Source organism: Odontomachus brunneus, unplaced genomic scaffold, assembly GCF_010583005.1.
Source record: "Odontomachus brunneus isolate Ranch 3 - 2012 unplaced genomic scaffold, Obru_v1 Obru_scaffold_072, whole genome shotgun sequence".
NCBI lineage: Eukaryota > Metazoa > Arthropoda > Insecta > Hymenoptera > Formicidae > Odontomachus > Odontomachus brunneus.
Window position 1 is genome coordinate 914,906 of NW_022639522.1, and position 13,063 is coordinate 927,968.

Sequence of the window (13,063 nt, forward strand, 5' to 3'; positions counted from 1 at the left end):
CGACGTAATATCACACGTACTCAGTCGAAACTCGCCCATACCCGCGCTTCACGATAATGCTTCTCGATCTTTGTATTTTAAAAAACGAGTCGCGCTCTCGTATCTCACTCTGTCTTTTCTTTTTCTTTTTCCAATTACAATTTCAAATTTCTTTTTCGAAAATGTCGACCGAAAAAGAAAGAATAATGCTGCTTATTTATCGAGGATTTGGAGACCGCATTAGATCATATCAAGAAATAGCTGATCTATTCAATGCTGCATATCCTGATCGCAATTTTATTTCTAAATCCACCGTTCAGAAGACAGTGATACGTTTTTACGTAACAGAAACAGTTAAAGTCCAAAATCCTTTCAAGTCTCATAACTCTAAATATGCCTAATAAAAAAATACTTTATTATAGGTTTTTGGAAAGCCCTTGAAATAAGCTACAAGAATATATAATAAAAAGTTGGGGGTCTAATTAAAAAAATTCAATTTGACCTTCGTATGACCTTCGTCCTCCACCCAAAGTCAAATTTTTAGTCATCATTAGGTACATTTTATTAAGCCCTACAACTTTGCTACTTACATATTTTTCGCTACAGTTGATCCTTTTCGAGATATTTGATCGTTTCCGGACTTTTTGCCAACCCTGTATGTGTTCGCTGTACATCTCCGCTAGTTTTAAACGGATTTGCATGAAACTTGTTACCCTCATGTTTTTTGGATCGCTGATTAAGAATCCGAGGTCAAATTTGAGAAATTTAAAATGACGAATCCAATATGGAGATTTCAAGTGACTAACTTTGACATTCCATTACAGATACAGAACAAACTCGGTATGATATTCGATATGATTCCATAGATACTCCGTTCCCTAACAGCACAAATTGACGTCCAGGAGACGTTCAGAGTATGTCCTAAGAACGTCGTGAGGACGTTCCTACGTCCTCAGGAAATCTCCAAGAGATTTTGTGCTGTATGGGTTATTAGAGAGAGCTAGTAAAATATTATGAATTTTATATTATAAATTATAAAATGAAACAATATAAAAATATATTCGGAATTGACTTTAGAGAAAATTTGACCCTGGAAATATAATAAACGATATAAAGGATATTAGTTTTGTGTGCATAGGGTAAAAGTACCGGTAACGGGACAAATTTGACCTCGAATACGTAATCAGTTACCCAAAAAACTCCTTATTAAATAAGCTTTCATGTAAAATGCGGAATTTTTTGTTCTCACCAGTTTTGGCACGAAACGTTGGTTCCAAGTTCATTAGTGAACCGATTAAGGATAGTTTGCGCCTACTTAGACTGTTTATAGCTTAAGTAAAACCTACTTGGACGATATTGATATTCATTAACTTCTCTTTTGAACCTTTAACCTTGTCAAAATTTTGTCACTACTTTGACGCTCATAAAAATAGTTTGAACCTACTTAGATAATCTACAATCTAGGTGAAATATATTTTGACGATATTGACACTCATTTCCGAGTTGATATTTTGATTCTATGTTGAATCTTGAATTCTATATATGTATTTTATAATACATATATCCTATATAGAAGCTACAGCTTCAATAGAAGTTCGCAACTGAGCCTACTTTGCTTCCTAAAATCCTATTTTGACTATACTTAGATTATATAACCTATTTTGACAATAAAGAAAGCGAAAACGGAAATTTCAGACATCATCAGGGTCAAAATAGGAGTAAATTATATCATTAGAATTAAATCTACTTTGCTATCTTAGCTCCTACTGTGGTGTAGAATTCAAGGCTCAACATAGGGTAAAAATTTCGACTCGGGAAAGGGGGCCACATATTATTTTTTTTCAATACATATAAATACGAAAAAAGACAATATGTGTAGATAATTTATGACGGATAAATATACTGCGGACCGTGAGATAATTCGATGTTACCAAGTAAATTTAATGAAGGCATATTAATTTTTTCGATAAATACAAGAATGAAAAAAGACAATGAGCGTAGATGATTACGAATAAATATGTAGGGAAACGTTAGATGATTTGATGTTACGAAGCGCGACGGTAAGTCGCTGCGCTATTTCTCGCGACCACGTGGAGAGCCTCTGGAGGAGCTTAGCACTTGTAAGAGTTAAAATGTGAGTCTCACAGGTCACCGGAACGATTTTACTCGCCCGCGAGAGATTCGCCGCCTCGTCGCGCACCGATTGCACGCGGAAATACCTAAAGAGAGTCGCTCTTTCCGGTGTTTTATTGCGTTTCCGTATTTTCGTGTCTATGTCTGTTAAAAATACCGCCCTTTTCCTTCGGGGCAATGCACGGCGCGCCGACTGATGCGAGTTAGGAATCGTCGAGCGAAAGCGTGGCTACGAACACGGCAGCGACGTGTATTTATTTTGTAATAAAAACAACGTGCGCGCGAATGTCCAGGAGCGAAATAAAATGGATTTAAGTGCGCAGCTCATTCGCGGTCGGCTCGATATTTCGCGAAGCGTAAATAAAATGAAATTGGGGCGCGAAACGAAGGCGGCGCGGCAGGAAGGAAGGAAGGAAGGAAGGAAGAATAGATTGAAGGGATAAACAGACGGGACGAAGAGCGCAGGAAATAATTCGTCGAAAATCTCCTCGTCGGCACGGCAAAACGGCGGTCGATCGAATAACGTAGGGGGCTTTTCCGTGAGGGACTCGCGCGAAAATCAGTTAACGATAAGGCCCGATCTATTAGTAGATGGAGTAAGAAGTAGGAGTAGAAGTAAGACGAAGTGGAAATAATTTATTTCGCTTACTCCCTTACTCCAGCTCCTTACTTTAGCTCTTACTACTTAATTCAGGTTTACTCCATGTGATGTATACGGGCAAACTTTTATAAGGAGTAAGGGAGTAAGCGAAATAATTAAGTGTCGTCTACAATATGCGAAGTAAGCTTGGAGTAAGAAGTAAGCCGTAAGAATTAACCAATCATAGACGATTATTATAAAAATAATTGGTTAATTGGTATATTGGTTAATTCTTACGGCTTACTTCTTACTCCAAGCTTACTCCGCATATTGTAGACGACGCTTTATTTCCATTTCGTCTTACTCCTACTCCTATTCCTTACTCCATCTATTGTAGATCGGGCCTAATACCGCGTGCAACTCGGCCGATCGTCGACGTAATGTCTCGGCTCATGCGTGCAAATGAAACTCAGCCATGTATAACATAGCTGTGACACGGTGCTGGCGTTCGCGCGATCGGGAATTGAAATTTCATGAGAGCCGTTTAAGTCGATAATGCCGCCGCACGGGTCTGCTTCAATCGTCCTTTTCACGCGGTGGCGCGCGCCGATTATTCCCGACTCCGCCGCAATTAATGCCTTACAAATTGGGCGGTTTCACGCGCCGAGATCAAGCTCGCGATTATTTTATTCGCTCGCAGCGCGCTGTCTCTCTCCTTGTTTCACTCTTTGATGCGAGATCGTCATGGGTCTTGACCCCGGGGGAAATTTTGATGCTACTTTAACGTTCTTAAGGATAGCTTCGATAACGCGATAGTTTGCGCCTACTTAGGCGGTTTATAGCCTAGGTAAAATCTACTTTGACGATATTGATACTCATTAACTTCTCTTTTGAATCTTTAACTCTACCTTGTCAAAATTTTGACGCTACTTTGATGCTCTTAAAAATAATTTGAGCCTACTTCGATAATCTACAACCTAGGTGAAACCTATTTTGACGATATTGACACTCATTTCCGAGTCGAAATTTTGATCCTATGTTGAACCTTGAATTCTATAAAATACATATATTCTATGTAAGAGCTAAAGCTTTAATAGAGGTTTGCAACTGAATCTACTTTACTTTCTAAGATCCTACTGTTATACAACCTTGACGCAAAAGCAAACGAAAGCGGAAATTTCAGACATTATCAGGATCAAAGTAGGAGTAAATTATATCATTAGAATTAAACCTACTTTGCTATATTAGCTCCTATTGCGGTGTAGAATTCAAGGTTCAATATAGGATCAAAATTTCGACTTGGGGATATTCCCCGGGAAAACAGTCGGACATGTCGACGCCCCAAGTATAATAGAACGGAAAATCGCAATGGCGCCAAAATGACGGGAAAATGATCGAATTGTGATTGAAAAGCGGGTGTTTCGGTTGTTTTCCCGTCATTTTGACATCGCTTTGACGTCATCGTGATTTGTTGTTCTACTTGGGTGTTGCTTCGCGTGCAAGATCGGCGGAGGTCAGCATTGAGAATCGCCAAGCGTGATTACAACGTTCTCTCTCTCTCTCTCTCTCTATCTATCTATCTATCTCTAGTCCTCGTTCTGTCTCTCTCCCTTCGGGCGGAGAATATCCGCTATTATAATCCGTCTGGACACACCGCGCGGTCTCGATACACGACCCCTATGTGCATCTATTATCGCGATACCCGGCGCGCGCCCTACACACGACGTAAATAATGGTAGCCTATTTACGCGATCATCGATTTTTGCAGGAATAAAGGGAACGAGAGAGGAGAGCCGCGCGCGCGTACACGTGCGTATACGTTGCACAGTGTATAAAATGCTGGAGAACTTGACAAACAGAGCATGTCGGCCGAGCCCCCGCTGCTGTTTTCCCGGTTAATGATCCGCGATCGTCGGCGTCGCCCTCCGGTGGCGACGGCGAATTGACTTTTGCGAGCGGCGAATCAACGAGATCTCTCCATTCGCGGAGCCGCACGCGATGACAATGCGGATCGACACAAATGTAACTGTTTCAGTACGCGACGCTCGACTTCCATCCCGCTCTGCCGCCTCTTGATAACTTTATCGCTCTCGGTTAACGACACGAGAATCGATCCGTCTTAATGTCCCGCGGGAGGGAACATCCGTGTCCCTCGAGCCGGCCATTACGCGTGGCCATTATTCAAATAACGCCTAACCTAAATAGGAGCCTACGTGCGAGGCAAGTGCAGCCGTTGGTGACACTCGAAACTGTCTCATCGGAGCGGAGATCGTTTCCTTGCTTCCTGGTCGCCGGCCGATCGGCGACGACGTCGCGCTTGTCGAGCGCCCACGACGTGAACGACGTCGTCGCTCACGGAAAGGTGGACACAGAGAAGCCACAACCAAAAAGTGGGAAGAGACTTTAGAAAAGATCTTTTTGCAGGACAAAGATATTTTATCGCTCTGGAAAAATTCATCATGCGTCACTGCACACTTTTTTTGTATTTTGCTTTTCTTTTTTCTTTTTTTCATAAATGGCTTAGCCCGCTTAGCTCGTAAATGTTTTCATAAATGACAGCGTTTATAATGCCGTTAGCCGCGGCACATAAATCTTTCCCTCAGGAACGATTTATTCCTCGGGTGGTGGCTTTCGCCCTTCTTTGCCGTGTCTCCATTTGATCATAGATCATAAGTCATTAATTCTCATTTATCTGATACACAAAAAGAGACAAACGAAAAAAAAAAGAAATTCGCCGCCCTTTTCGTTTCAGTATGGTGAGCACCGTGCTGACGATACTCATGAAGGAGGGTTTCGACGTCAAAGCCCTAAGGGCGTTTCGTGTTCTGCGTCCTCTCAGGCTGGTCTCCGGTGTTCCAAGTAAGACACTTTGCCCGAAATATCGATTTCGTCGCGAATAATGTCGCTTACGTGCGAAAGAAGCGTCCTACTAAGAATCCTACTAAGAGTTAACTGAATTTGGAAGCGATTTACGTATGAGGCGTCAGCACAGACCATAGTCTTGTTGTTGTTGTTGTTGTGTTATCGAAGAGTATTGTTAAAGTGTTTGCAGATCTTGATCTTTCGTGCCCCAAAGGCGCCGTAGCGACGCCATTCGGAATTTTTCCATAGAGGGGAGAGAGAGAGAGAGAGAGACCAACAGTTGATGTTTAAATTTAAAAAGGGACGATGTGGTGTAGAGCTTTTCAAGTTTGATGAGAAATTTCGAATGGCACCGCTATATGGCATTCTTTATTGAGAAAAGAAAAGGATATTTGCACCGAGGAAAAAATATTTCATATATGTAGCTGAATTTATATAGAGAAATAGTTACTATAAAGTATGGGGAAGAAAAACTATTTCTTTATTAATTATTATGGGGAAGAAAAATTATTTCTTTATTAAAGTCTACTAGAATATTAGTGATAATCTTACGTGCATCTTAATAATAACTAATAAATACGCGCAGGTCTTCAGGTGGTCCTGAATTCAATTTTGAGGGCGATGATACCACTTTTGCACATCGCTTTATTAGTTCTTTTCGTCATCATCATTTACGCCATCATCGGCCTCGAGCTGTTCTCCGGGAAGATGCACAAAACTTGCAGGCACAATATAACTGGTAAGTGCACGTTCCAGGCACGTTGCGTGCGCCCGATAAAAATTTCACGAACGACACTTTTGGCAACGGCGTTGTTCTCGCGCGGCAGACACGTCGGGTCGATGCGGACGTTCTCGGATTTATTAAATTTTGCATTCGGAATCTCTGGCACACACACCGACTCCCACCGCTGAGGGGAAAACTCTATTCTAACGGTTTCGCATTAGTCACATTTGTCTGACGAATCAGTTAAAAATTCACCGGACCACGCTGATCTGTCGGACTTCTCATGAACGCTCGACCCGAAATTAACCTCGGAGGTGAACATCTACCTATGTGAAACTCTACGTAGCCTCCTGTCTTTCTCCCTAATTAATTGCCACAAACATGATTCCAGTCAGATAAATAGAAATCTATTGAGAAGACGCTCGTTCGAAGTTAAAGTCGATTCGCGGCGAGAATCCCAAGACTCGAGCGCTGCATCGATGCATTAAAAGAAAATTTTGCTAATAACATACTAGAACCCGCAACAATTGATTCGTTGATGTAACACGGACAAATCATGCCGTCGTAGTGGGAACAAATGATTCGTCACTTTCAATTTGCTGCTCTAAGTAATGCTTCTGTAATGGAAACATGAACTCAAAAAATACAGATAGCATTGAGGTCCTTCGCAATCGTTTAAGAAATCAAGCATGATCAGTTTTGTTCTCTCCAAGTGCATTCATTGACAAGCTTAACTCTTAAAAAATGGGTAAAAAGTTGCAATTGGTAGAAAATAAAACTGTTTTTTTAGTTAATTTTGGATGTGTATTCATTGACAAACTTAACTCTTAAAAAATGGGTAAAAAGTTGCAATTGGTAGAAAATAAAACTGTTTTTTTAGTTAATTTTGGATGTGTATTCATTGACAAACTTAACTCTTAAAAAATGGGTAAAAAGTTGCAATTGGTAGAAAATAAAACTGTTTTTTTCTAGTTAATTTTGGATGCCCACAAGGCTTGGATATTTTTTGTTTTATGCAGGAAGACGTATGGACTACCCGTTGGTAAAACAAAAAATCAATTTTGCCACTTGAATCATTCCTGCATAATTATAGCCAATTAGGCTCGGAGGAGCGAAGATAAATAACTAACCTGACTTAAGTAGACGAAAACAAACGTGATTTGCATCTCAGACAATGTTTGTTGAAATGACAAATGATGAGAAATGATTTGCAACGATAACTGTTCGACCTGTTTTCCTGATTATCATTACACAGTGAACGTGCTTTTGTTATGACGAACGAGGGATTTTTCTCAGTGCATACGTCTTAATGTCCGAGGAATTTATCTACGCTCGAACTCTTCGTCCGCCGCGGTGAGGCGAGGCAAGGCGAGGTGAGGCGAGACGGGGCGAGGCCATAAAAAATTAGTGAGGACGGAGATGCGAAATGTTGCGGGGCCGCTTGAATAATTCAGAAATCGCGGGATGCTCTTAGTAGGGGTCATCCCGTGAATTCAACGTGGAATAGCGACAGGGGGGAGGAGAATTTGGCGGAGGGCCCCGAGGGAACTCCCAGCTTAGCCTCGAAACACACTTTCCGCCGGGGCGGCTATTTTAGATATGATTCAACCGGCGCGAAACTAACGTCTAATTATTATTAGCGCGAGGGGCGGCGCGCGCGAGCGCGTGTGCCGTTCGGCGAACAGCTGATCCACGGGAATGCGTAAAATAGCGTGTGCGCGTCGGGCCCGGGCGATACAAAGGCTCTCTGGGAGACGCGACCAGACGCGAACTACATGCACCGACCGCCTCGCACCGCCCCCGCCGACAGAAGAGTTACAACTCTCTAGGCGCTAGCTCTCTAAAACCGGATATCTCGGGACATCTTTACACGTACCTCCTACAAGCTTAATTGGCCACAGTTATACAGAAATGATCCAACTCACAAAATTATATCCCTGAAGTTTTCGACCACCAGTAGGTAGTCCATACGTCTCTTTCTGCGTGAGACTATTATAACAATAAAAAACGTTCAAGCCTTGTGGGCGCCTAAAGTTAATAAAAAAGAAGAACAATTGGTTAATAAAGAAGAAGAAGAAATGATTAATAAAAAAGAAGAAGAAATGGTTGCACCATTTCTTGCATCTTTTTTATCTTTTTTTAAAGGATTAAGCTTGTCAAGAACACAGCGAGAAATATCATTCTACTCTATGCCAAGAAAAACAATTACTCAGTTTACTTTCCTTCTTTTAAGTAATGGTTATTTTCGACAAAGAATATTTCCTTGATAATTTTGAGATATACTCATCACACATCTGAAAAAAACTCATTTTATCGTAGATCCGAAAGTAGAATTTATACTGTTTGTAAAAATATTTTAAAACTCTTTATCGAAGAAAAAGTAGGTTTCACTATGTAGTAAGTAAACTGAATTTTTGTTTTGATTTAATATTCCTAATTAAAATGTTAAACTTGCTAGAATTTTCAGAATATATTTTGAGAAAATTCGATGTGCTTATGATAAGCTCTTATAATGGATTTGCGAATATATATAAGCTCATGAAATATTTGAAACATATAACATTTACTCAACTGCAGTATGTATTTTTCTGTATTACTCTTAAAGAGAAGAAAATTGGCCATGCCTGACTTCTTGAACGATTGCGAAGAACCTCAATGTTATCTATACTTTTTGTGAATTATTGTATTACAAAAATTTACATTTTCACTTTTCTCGAAACGCGTGTATTACATATGGATTAAATTATTCTTGCGTAATTATGGCCAAGTGTACTCGAGCAATTAGAAATAACTGCATCGTTATTTCAAGAAAAAAAATTTTAAGATTGGATTTGGAAAGTGTACTCTGTTTCGATTAAAAATTATTTCGACTGATTAAAATTGATTTCTCTGCAAATCGACTGAGATATATCTCGGGAATCTATTAATTTATTATATATATATTATTAATTCACATTGACTAAATGATAATCGCTCATCCGTTTTATGTTTATGTTCTGTGAATATCACTTGGAAATAATCAATCGGAAATAATCGCATTTTCGGCGCGAAAATTTCAGAAAATTTTCGAGAGATTTCGTTGAAAGGTGAAACGATTGAATATTATTTCAGCCAATTACAGTTTCCGCTGATCGGCTCTTTTACCTCGATAACCTATTAAATCTTTTTAATAATTAATCGCATGAATAAATTATTAATGCAACCGTTTCACATTTCTCCGTTCTGCGTTTGCGTTCTGTTAATATGATAACTAAGAATGAGTCGATAAATACATCGGTTTTCCTTCTACTTTTCAACACAATTCGATAAGGGATCAAGATTTGTCGCGTTGGACGGTTTCAGCCGGTACTATATCCTATTTCGATCAGAATGCCCAGATTTGTTCTTCTATCGCGATATCAATTAGGAGTTTCAGAAATGAGACTGGTGTTGAAACGAGAACGTTCTGGAGATTCGCGCGTTTTTTGTGAATAACAATTTTGTATGGGATTGAACAAAACATTCCTACTTTTAGACTAATTATTGAAAATTCAATAGAAAAAAAGAAAATAAAATAAAAAATTTTGTTAACATTTTGAATATTTATTCATAATTTTGAATATTTATTCATAATTTACATTTTGAATATTTATTCATAATTTCTAAATATTTATATTTGAAAAGTGTGAGTACTCTGTGTCATACGTACTGTTTTGTTAATACGATGTTAACAAAACGTCCTCTTAATCGATCCGTAATGTGCCAGAGAAACGCGAAACAGACAGGTCGATAAGTCGCGTTAGCGGAGCAAAGAAGTCGCCATTGCGCGCACCGCGCATAGAAAAAAATATGCAAACGTTTTAACGGGATGTTACGACATGTTGAAGTTCGTTCGCGGCTGGCTCGAACCAATTAGAACTTTCAGCGCGGACCGCTATAGAGCCGACCTCATTACGCCGTCGTCGTCGCTGCTGCCTTTGTTATGCCGGGATTAAAAATTTGATTTTCCTTTATATCGCAGACGAGATAATGGACGAACCCGTACCTTGCGGCCCGGGGGGCTTTCAATGCTCTCAGATCGGGCCCGAGTACTACTGCAGCAAGCAGTTCTGGGAAGGTCCCAATTATGGCATCACGAATTTCGACAATTTCGGGCTGGCCATGCTCACGGTCTTCCAATGCGTCACCCTCGAAGGCTGGACGGACGTGCTTTACAATGTAAAGTAACCCGGCCGTCGCGCTTTTGCTCGACTCGCTCGGAATGAATCAGCATTGATTTCGTTCGATCACACTCCTATTGTGTAACGAGAACTCATCATGTATCATGCGTAATTGATATCGCCTCGCTCACCTACTTCTGCGGCTCACCTACTTCTATAGTTTCACAATAATACGATTACCGCCCGTTTACAGAAGTTTCTCGACACTTTCCGAGATACAGCAACGTTCTCCGAGATACTTCATTTCCTATTTCGATCAGAACGCCCAGATTTGTTCTTCTATCGCGATACCAATTAGGAGTTTCGGAAATGAGACTGATATTGAAACGAGAATGTTCTGGAGATTCGCGTGTTTTTTGTGAATAACAGTTTTGTATGGGATTGAACAAAACATTCCTATTTTTAGACCAATTATTGAAAAATCAATAGAAACAAAAATTAAATAAAATAAAAAATTTTGTTAACATTTTGAATATTCATAATTTCTAAATATTTATATTTGAAAAGTGTGAGTACTCTGTGTCATACGTACTGTTTATTTTTAATCTAAAATAAAGGTCAAGATAGTTCTTTGGGAAAACGTTGGGTAGAACGAGGAGTTTGTTCGGATTTCCCACTTGGATTCACGATGTTTGAAGCATTGCTCTTTCAATTTGACTCAGCGCAAACTCTCCAACCAGAGTCCATAATTTTATAGGACATCAAACTGAACCTCGATTAGATTCCAAAGAACTTTCTATACGGATAATGTGTTTAAAGTTTGTGGCGCGCTTATTTGGCCCACATTATTTCGTGTATTGCATCATTGAAAGAACACATTATTATGTTGCATCAAAATTGCGTCGCATGGCGCCACAATTAACTGTTTCTTCGAGTTCTCGTTCATCGAACGAAATCATTGATTGTTCGAGGGGCTAGACGATTTCCATAATCGAGTTTTGTCCTGCGCCCGCAGATCGAGGATGCGATGGGGAGCTCGTGGCAGTGGATATACTTCATTTCGATGGTCATCCTCGGGGCTTTCTTCGTGATGAATCTAATTCTCGGTGTGTTGTCCGGGTAAGTGTCGACAGAAGTTTTTTCCCGTGAACCACTTTCATCGCGAAAGAATAAATTCTGGTGTGTGGCTGTCCTTTTTCTTGCTCTTTTGATCAACCCAATGTTGTCAGACATTTTTGAGCAACAGATTTAATATCTCTCGTGTATTTCGTAGACGCAAAAAATTTCAGTTGGTGCAACTAAATAGGAACCAACTGAAAATTAGGTGATCAGAAGCGATATCTCTGTTATGAAAACTAATATTTCTGTTGTCACAATCGAAAATATTCGTCTGAACATTCAACGATATTAGAACTCGGTTGAGACAATTGAGAACAATTGATTATACAGAAGCCTCATAAAGGAATTTTTCTGTTCCTACACGCAAAAAAATGACTTAATAATATCAGCTAAACCGCGGTAGCTGATTCAAACTTAGCCAAAAGGCTAATCGTTTAGCTGTCACTGCTAAGAATTGGCTATGACAGCTAAAATGCATTCGCTGTGAAATACAAATATATTAGGTGACATTAAAAATGCACATTATTTCAAATAGCTAAGAAAATGGCAGTTATTCCTTATCGTATGCATATATTAAAGAAGTTTGCCGCACAGCTACAATCATTTGCTACAGTCATTTGTTTCTAGCAGCTAATATTTCTCGTAGCGCCTAAGTTTAAACAGTGAATAAATTTAGCTTCGGTAGTATCGACATTTCAATGACACATCTTATCTGCTACAGCTATTTTTTAACTCTGGAAGCTAGTTCTTTTTTTGCGTGTACAGCCGAGTTTTCGTCTGATCTCTGAGCAACCGAAAATTCGGTTGAGAATTGTTTTTTCCGTGTATGAATTTGTAAACCGACATTGACGTGGTGTGTATTCAGGACGATCGTTTCTCGCGATTCTTAAAATGATCATTTGAGAGAAAATAACTCGCTCAATCGACGACATCTATCCACGCGGAGTTTTGCAATTCTCGATAAGGGGGCGAGATAAAAATATCTTTTTCTTAGGCTAACGCGCACGCACATACATATACACATACACACACACACACACACACACTCCGTTGCGTATCGGCAAAGGATGCGTGGCTAATCGAGGCGTGATAAAACGATATTGATGATAAGCACGTTTAACTCTCTTCTCTTTTTACGTTTTAACGACGTCGCTTAACGCCAAGCGCGCAAACATCTCGTTAGCGACAGCGCTACGAGATAAATATCCGAAACACGCGTTTCGAAGGAATCGTTCGTTGATCATCGAGCACGAAGTGTCAGGAGAATGCGTATATATACAGGGTGTCCGGTAACTGATTGAGCAACCGCCGTGTAGAACGGGTCAAAATAATATCATAAAAGTTATATACCATTTTGAAATTTTCTCAATATTTATCTCGTAATTAATTAAAATGTATAAACGAATGAGCTCACGAGAAGCGGTAGGACAGGCTCTGTGTGTAAAAGAAATGGCTTATCTCTTAGCAACGATAAGTAGACAGCTAATTTCGAGGCGGAGTAACAAGCGACACGTATACGTTACTCCG

General features: G+C 39.9%; 1 protein-coding gene across 11 annotated transcripts in view; it reads left to right on the forward strand.

Moving 5' to 3' along the window:
- The window catches only part of LOC116847012 (muscle calcium channel subunit alpha-1), a 120,108-nt gene that overhangs the window by 45,793 nt on the left and 61,252 nt on the right, over positions 1 to 13,063 (forward strand). For all 11 annotated transcript variants that reach the window (XR_004378636.1, XM_032821557.1, XM_032821548.1 and 8 more), the window contains 4 exons: positions 5,445 to 5,551; positions 6,141 to 6,293; positions 10,279 to 10,475; positions 11,433 to 11,536. Coding sequence is in view for 10 of the 11 variants with exons in the window: in XM_032821557.1 (XP_032677448.1) it covers positions 5,445 to 5,551; positions 6,141 to 6,293; positions 10,279 to 10,475; positions 11,433 to 11,536 (561 nt within the window). In the remaining variant the exon portion in view is untranslated. The remainder of the gene's footprint in view (positions 1 to 5,444; positions 5,552 to 6,140; positions 6,294 to 10,278; positions 10,476 to 11,432; positions 11,537 to 13,063) is intronic.